Source organism: Cyprinodon variegatus, unplaced genomic scaffold (genome assembly GCF_000732505.1).
Source record: "Cyprinodon variegatus isolate N-32 unplaced genomic scaffold, C_variegatus-1.0 Scaffold80, whole genome shotgun sequence".
NCBI classification, from domain to species: domain Eukaryota; kingdom Metazoa; phylum Chordata; class Actinopteri; order Cyprinodontiformes; family Cyprinodontidae; genus Cyprinodon; species Cyprinodon variegatus.
In genome coordinates this window covers 1,199,224-1,207,349 of record NW_015150533.1, presented here as the reverse complement: position 1 = coordinate 1,207,349, position 8,126 = coordinate 1,199,224, and the positions used below count along the sequence as shown (strand labels likewise).

Here is an 8,126-nt window from a genome sequence, read left to right as displayed (position 1 = left end):
GACCTACCTGCTCAATTCAAGATAAAATGCTCTTATTTTAAGAAAGATTGACTTACTTAGAATAGTTTTTGCAGTGCAGTCTTTGCTTGAAATTTAGATGTTTAAAGTCTTTCACTGAGTGCGGTATAAAGGGTTAACTTTGTTATGCAATCACATCACTGTGGTTTATCACTCAGGTTTATGTCAGATTGTCTTCTTTGATTTCTGTGGTGATTTATGTGAACAGTGCTGGATGGAATAATTAGGGCTATAATGTCTTCATAAAATGGCTTGTCTGGAATAGAATTTGCTTGCAGGAATGCATGAGTCAGTGATTGCGGTTCCTCGTCCTGTGACATTGATTACCACAGCCTTACACTGGACATTTGTGCACAAAGAAAGCTTCTTTGCCGTTAATTGGTTTTGCAGTATTCTGCATCTTGCATTTGTTTCACCCCATTTTACATGTATTTGACCATGCAAAGTACTCATTTAAAGCTTAAAAATGCTTTGAGTTGTTTTTTCAGTAAACAACCTGAAATGTATGGTGTAAAATTAAATTGTCAACCATCACCCATGTGAATGAAAGCACAGAATAGCAAGAAGATACTTCTGTTTTAACAGTTCATCTCCCTATTACAGCAAATAACTTGCTGGTGTAAGTGATAAGAATCCCAATATTATGTTTAAGGTCAATATCTGCAGCTGCATACAACCCACAAAGAGCATATCATACTCAGGAAATGCTTGTTTTTTTTTTTTTTTTTTACATGCAAAACACTAAGGTTGTGAATTTATGGAAGGTTTTCCAAAAGTGGACAGCAGTTCTGGGAAAAAAGCTTGAAAAAGAGAATACAATGAATGAAATAGGGAGCATAGCAGACAGGGAAGGGAGGAAAGAAAATATATTTAGGAAAAAAGGACACAAGAGGGAGGTAAAAGGATTTTGTAATGTAAGATCAAAGGAAAAGTCTAAATGAATAGAAGAAAAAAATAAGCAAGGTACCACAATATGAAGAAGTATACAAGGGAGAAAATGTTGTACTAAACGAGTGACAGGAGGTTATATGAAAAAAAAAAAAAAAAAACCCAGAAGGAATGAAGAAAAAATAGAACAGTAAGGAAAAACAGGAGAGTATAAAAAGTAAAGTTTAAAGAGGAGATGAAACAAAAAGGGGCGATAGAACATGAGGAAGAAAAGGATATGAAAGAAGAAATAAGGAGAGATGTAGAGATTTGGACTATCACAAAGTGATGCAGGAGATTCAAGAAAGTTTTTACTTTTGCTAACCCTTTTTTAGACATTTCAACAAGGTATATCTGTTACATTTGTTAATGTCATGTATGTAGTATCTGTGTCTGTGTACACTTTATCTTATTTACAGTGCTTCATGGTACCAATGTTGATTTTTGCTATAACAGGTTTTCATGATGATTTAACTTTTCTGGAATTCATTAATTCATTTCTTTTAAAAATTACATATGATAAAAATTAAGGACAGGAATAATGGGAATACGGAAAAAACTACGAAGAAAAGATCAGAAGAAAAAGGGAATGAAGAAGATTGAAGAAATGATGAGAGACATGAATTTAAGAGGCAAAATGGAAAGACCAAATGATCTACAAGGACAAAAAACAAGATGGAGAGAAGGAACGCTCCCAATATCTATTCAGTGGCATTAAGAATGTCAAGAACTAAACATTTCTTTCATTCTCTACACGACCTGAAAGAAACTCCTACTAGACTTCTTAGAATAAAAACCCAAACCACAAAACAATAAGAATAACCAGGCTGATTGTTTGTTAAACACTGTTTTCATAAAAAATATTTATTTACAATGTTTATGCATAAGATGGCAGCAGGTCTTTGAAAGTCTTCAGTCTGCATTTCATCTTAATAGGAAGATTTTCATCAACCGACACAAATAAAAAATGTTTCCAAAAAAGGTTTTCCAACAGAATCCACTTTCACCGTCTGTAAGTTGCCATGAGCTCCAAACTGAGGTATGAGAATTTTACTGTTTCTTCAAAGAAAGTTAACACTAGTTGCCAGTCAGTGTGTGAGCAGAATGGTGTTCAGAAGGCCAGCTTTTTCATGAGCAGGTAGACTCTGGAGTCCACTTCAAAGCCATGAAGGTTGTTGGCGTCTCCCTGCAGCCTCATAAGTAGGCCTCCATAAGACACATAAGCAGACCTGAAAGGTTAAACAAATCAATGGAGGAGGGTTAGAATAATAACTTTTTAAATTGTGATTTGGTAAGAGGACTAAGTCGATAATTTGGATTCTTATTAGCACTTCTTTCATAAATACATGTTTTATCAAATTTTTATAACAATCCCATCAAAAATGTTGTACTAAATACATTGTAGTAAGTACATGGCTGCGGTGGACCTAATGAAAAATGCCATTTTCCTTCGTCATCTGTGATTACAGTAGCCACAAGGGGACAAACTTTAGGCCTTACATGATTTATCCAGTAAAAACCGGGAGAAAAGAATCTAAAATCATTTTGCTCTCAGAGACTCATCAAGCTTTTATCAGGTGGAGAAAATTCATTTTGCTGGACAGGTGAGTTCAATATAACAGCGGAGTTTTCTTTTGGTGTAATGCTACAAACAAGGCAGCAACCACTCTGTCATCTCAGCAGAGACGGATAGTTTGTTTGGTAGTATTCACTGGACAAGCACTGACACAAGTTACCAGTTGCTCTTATTCTTCATAGAAGTCATAAATCAAGTGACTGTACCCTACTTTCAGCTGTACTTTCCCAAATATTAACCGTGTGATCATAATTTATTTTAGCCGATTTTTCAAGTGTGATGGAGCTGATGTCTTTCCTTGTGTCGGAAATAATAGATCCAAGTTATATCCGTTTGTTGTCCTGATTTGATGACTAAAGCCGCAGCATTCTTCTGCTAAAAAACATCTAATAAAAATTGTGTATAAATGATAGTTGCTTAATGTGGTCCTCATGGCCCACTCTCATGCATGTTCTAGCTTTTCCCTTCCTCCACAACCCTGTCTTAAATGATTAAGAAGCATTTGCAGCTTTTGATGGCAGCTAAGGAAGTAATACGACCATTTGAATCAGGTGTAGGTGAAGAAGGAACAAATTTAACACATGAAGGACAAGGGCACCCTTAAGGTTGATAAAAAATTGTCTAAACAATATGCACGCCCCCCTCCACCTCAACCGACATTGTTACATTTATGACCCTCTGCAGCTTCTGTAGCAGGGGCACAACAGCAAGGCACCAGAGCACACTTCTCTGTAACTGAAAAAAACTTGTCCAAGTCTAATTTGTAATTTATTTAGCCCACCACTAGATGGGAGCAAATCTAATACCTCGAGGCTTTAAGACTGTGCAATAATGCTACATTTTATTCATGACTGATCTATGAATATAACCACCAGAGAGGTAAGCTACCAGTTTACTCACAGACGTGTAGCCGCTTCTGTTGAGGTTTCATCCCCTTCAATCTTGTACACCTTTCCATACATCACATACTCAAACTGGTCTGCTCTACAAAACATAATGCAACAGAGTGTGAACCTCAAACAGCAAAAAGCATGATGCTGCAAACTTCCATTAACATGGACAAACTTTATGTGGCTCAAAATGCCTTACCGAGACGGTCGATCATCCTGAGGGTTGTACTCGCCATCATCTGGTGTTCCATCCTCGTACAGAGTGCTGGCAATTACAAGCCTAAACTTGTCACCTTTATAAAATAGACAAATCAAATCACCAATTTTGGATGTCAATTTTCCATATAAGTACAGCAACAGCTTAGAAATGATACAAAACCAACCCAACACACATTGGAAAAGTCAAACAATATAGGAACCAAGTAGATAGAAAGTTTGCTTTTTTTTTTGTCAAACTAATTATACACTGGGATATATAGAGTTAAAGTCTCACCAAGATCAACAGGGTATATCTGAATGTTCACATCCAAGATAAGGTCCATCTTGAAAGATTCACTTTCACAATGTAGTCGAGACACTACAAACAAAAAGAAAAGTACAGAATGTAGGACCAGACAGTCCATTAACATCACTCAGCTATAAGATAACTGTCATTGTAATATCACTGTTTAGGGATGTCCTGATCCGATACTGATGTCAGAAAGTCTGGACAATATCGTAGGCATTTCCACGTAGAGCATGTTGAGGCGTGATTCTTTGAGTGGAGGGGCCAAAATTAATAATGTCGGAGGCCTCGTTACCGCGATATCACGTGACTGCTTCGGGAAGTGGTTCAGAAAGTGCAAGAACTTCGACAGGAATTTAAACAGCCTCAGTATTCAGTCAAGAAGTGGGAGTTTGTATGGGAGTTGCTTTCAGTTGGAAAGAGTTTGGATAGATTCTAAAAATAGATAGGTTGTTTTTCCAACCTATCTAATTGGTTAAAACTGATTTAGTTAGATCAAACAATGTAATGATCTAAATCTGAGCAAGCGGCTGGACACAGTTGTAATTTAAGTGTTAAGTTGTATTGTTGTCTAATAGTAGTTACTAGTGTTAGTGGCGTCAGCTGTGAGACATTGACTTCCACTCCTGTGGTTGATTGTTCAAGATGCACCTAAAGGGCAGATTATACTTCTGCAACTGCACACATCAAATGTCGCTTGGGTCTGGTCGCAAACCAGTTGTGCTGGTATGCTTCTGCACCGTCGGTCTGGAATTTCTAGGGACCCACAGCAGTTTCCCTCCAAAGCGCAAGGGGGGCCTATTCGAGAACTCGTGAGAAATTTGGCGGCGCAAAGTGTTTATTTTCCAAAACAACAATGGCACGTCTGCAAGATATCATGGTCCAAAGATAGCTCTAGAGTTGCTGGACATCGAAGATGAAGAGGTTCTGTTAATGGAGTCTGTAAAAAGACAGATTAACCTTTTGTCGTAGTTGTCCAGTGTAGTTGTTCCTCAGCTTTTAAAAACGAGAAGGACGACCACACAGACAGTGGGAAAGGCATACCAAGGACCAATCACAGCTGCTTCTTGTCTGCGTACTTCCGCTTGAGGTATGCACGGGTTTGGGACCGTCCGACGCGTAGTCAGGATTTTTTTTAGGTGCGTGAGGGCAGGGGGCACGGTCACGCACAGAGACAGATTTGATGGTTGCAGAGGCTATGCGTCAGAAGCATAAATTGGCCTTAAGACTTTTGAAATTTGTGTATATATTTGTGTATATACTTTACAAGTATTTGGGACTCATTTGTATTGGTTTGCAAATATAGTACAAATATAAATATCTAGTACAAATATATATTTGGCAAATACTGGCAAATTAGATTGGTTGTTTTAACCAAATGATTGGTTGAACACATAACTTCCAACCCGTTTAAAACCAATAACTGAAAAAAGCTATTATGTTTGAACAAAAATGAGTACCACCTTTATTTTGCTCATCATTGCCCAATTTGCACAAGCTCTTTCCCTGTCTGCTTGAACTTATTTCACTGAAATGCCAGAAAAACAGTGTACCTTAAATTACTTTTTTCTGAGACATTTTACACCCAAAACAAAAAGGTAAAACATATTTTAATAAACACACCAATCATTAACAATTTCAAAGGAACTTCAATGGGAAAAGAAAACCATTGCAAAAAAAAAATATCACAAATTTTATTATTAACTGTAGTTCTGCACTCCACCAGTAGGTGGTCATTTTGACTGACTTGCATCATGAGGCTTCATCTCACCATCACTAGTGAATTGGAATAAGGGCTGGATGATACAGCTTAAAAATATAATCCCTTTAGTTTTTCTAACAAATCAAATGCAACATGCTTCTAAAATCATCTAGTTTTACAATAAACAATGAAAATATAACAGGCTAAATGTTTGCAGTATTATCATACAGTTTACCTGTTACCAGTACACATCTAATAACAAAAAGAGATGAACTGACATCTCACTGAGCTACGGACGTCCAAGAAGTGGATGGGTTTAAAAGGAAAATCCAGATTTTCCAGAAAAAAAAAAAAATGTCATAAGGAAAAAGCAAACATTAGCCTATAAAATCCATTAATCTGCAACTAAAACCTATGATATGAGGACACTCTGTATCTGATTAAAGATTATATAACACATTGGTGAATAACTATTGGATTATTTAATATCATGCTTATTGTTAACCTTTGTTAAAAGGAAAGTAATAAATGAACGTATGATCCACCCTGATATAAAAACTCTATATTCAAAGCTGCAGTATCTATACCACAAATGAAAAAGATGCATCTGGACACCCCAAAAAAAAAGTGTGTGGTGACTTATATTTTCAAATAGAAGATTTAGTTTGGGGTTTTATTTCTTTAGACAATCACACCTTAAATAGATAATTCTTTCAATTTTCAATTATGACTTCTTTTTTTTTTACCGTTTTACCCCCTTAATTTAAAGAAGCTACAGGTAAACTTAAACTAAACTAAAAACCGAACTGACGAGTAATTCTGTAACCGTGTTTTTATGTTACCTTAGATTAGGGATCTAATTATTATATATATATATATATATATATATATATAATTATAATATATATAATATAACTGTAATATATATTGTATCAAATTGTACGGAAGAGGATTAGGGCCACTGGAAAAAAAAAAAAAAAGTAAACTGATTTTTAAATTTTATTTCAGTTTAACATGGGAAAAAAGTCAGAATTCTGAGATTAAAGTCAGAATTCTGACTTTAAAGTCAGTATTCTGAGAAAATAGTCAGAATTCTGAGAATAAAGTCAGAATTCTGAGAAAAAAGTCAGAATTCTGAGAAAAAAGTCAGAATTCTGAGAATAAAGTCAGAATTCTGAGAATAAAGTCAGAATTCTGAGAATAAAGTCAGAATTCTGAGAAAAAAGTCAGAATTCTGAGAAAAAAGTCAGAATTCTGAGAATAAAGTCAGAATTCTGAGAAAAAAGTCAGAATTCTGAGATTAAAGTTGGAATTCTGACTTTTTCCCCATACTATACTGAAATAAAATTAAAAAAAATCAGTTAACTTTTTTTTTTTTTCCAGTGGCCCTAATCCTCTTCCGTAAAATTGTGTTATATATAACAGGTCCTATAATCTCTCTATTACAGATGTAGTAATGTAACGAAAGTAATTTCTCCCTCGGATTATTAAAATATTTCTGATTCTGATTCCTGGTTGATGGGACAGGTGTTGTGAATGAAATGGAGCCCAGCTTGAAAGAGCTCCTGTGTGTCGCTGCATGTGTGCATTGATGACTGAAACACATCTTCTGCCTCCATTTATCTGTGTACTACAGTGTGTTCAATTCATGTTAATGTGTATTTAAAGACATTTCAATAAGTGGAAAAAATTGCAGGGGCAATATTAAAATAAAGTCTAATGAACCAAAACTTTTGCGACCCCCATGCAGTACCACCGTGGACCCCCTTGTTGAAGACCTCCGCCTTAGAGGATTTATTTCTCACCTCTGTCAAATTTCTTGCCATCTGGATCGATGTCTTTTACATCAAAGATATCTTCAAACAGAATTCCAGCCATCTCGTGCTAATATGTCTTTAAGGAAAAATAAAAAATATAAAACATGTTATTAAGAACGTGCGATTTGAAGGTAGTTTAATAAAAGGGACAGCGAGGAAAAAAAGAGAACGACAAAAACTGTATAGTCTTAAAACGTTTAAGTATAGTTTTTCTTTGTTTTCATATAAACTGCAACTTTTGCTCCTGTGTTCAAGCTAACTGCTAGCTGTAGCACGTTGTATTCATACGGTTCTTCAGACTTACCACAAACGTTGCTCTTGAAATTAGATTATCGACACAATCAAACCAAACCCACGGAGATTTAAGAGGTCCAAAATGTTGATAGTAGGTGCTCAATTTGAAAAAAAAACTACAATTTCATTCATTACAGTTTAAACGACGATAGACCCGGGGAGAAATGTGCCCGACCTTTCACACAAAAAGTACTTCCGGGTTACAAAAAATAAAATAAAATAAATAAATAATAAAATATAAATAAATAAACATCCCATAAAGTTATTTGAAATTATTTAAATCGCACGAAAGCCAATTCCCTTAAAAATAGGATTTAAATCTTGACAAGTATGGATCCGTTTAGAAAAAATACAATCATTGTGGTTGCTTATTGTATGTATTGGTAATATATTCACA

At 35.4% G+C, this 8,126-nt stretch overlaps 1 protein-coding gene across 1 annotated transcript; it reads right to left on the bottom strand.

The window, feature by feature from the left end:
• Positions 1 to 1,806: 1,806 nt before the first annotated feature.
• On the bottom strand, positions 1,807 to 7,921 carry polr2h (polymerase (RNA) II (DNA directed) polypeptide H). The gene is made up of 6 exons (XM_015373058.1): positions 7,740 to 7,921; positions 7,424 to 7,511; positions 3,905 to 3,988; positions 3,611 to 3,704; positions 3,422 to 3,505; positions 1,807 to 2,174 (listed from the first exon to the last, which is right to left on the bottom strand). Exons 2-6 carry the CDS (start codon positions 7,494 to 7,496, stop codon positions 2,057 to 2,059), a joined length of 453 nt encoding a protein of 150 aa, XP_015228544.1. The 5' UTR covers positions 7,497 to 7,511; positions 7,740 to 7,921; the 3' UTR covers positions 1,807 to 2,056.
• Between the last annotated feature and the right edge of the window lie 205 nt (positions 7,922 to 8,126).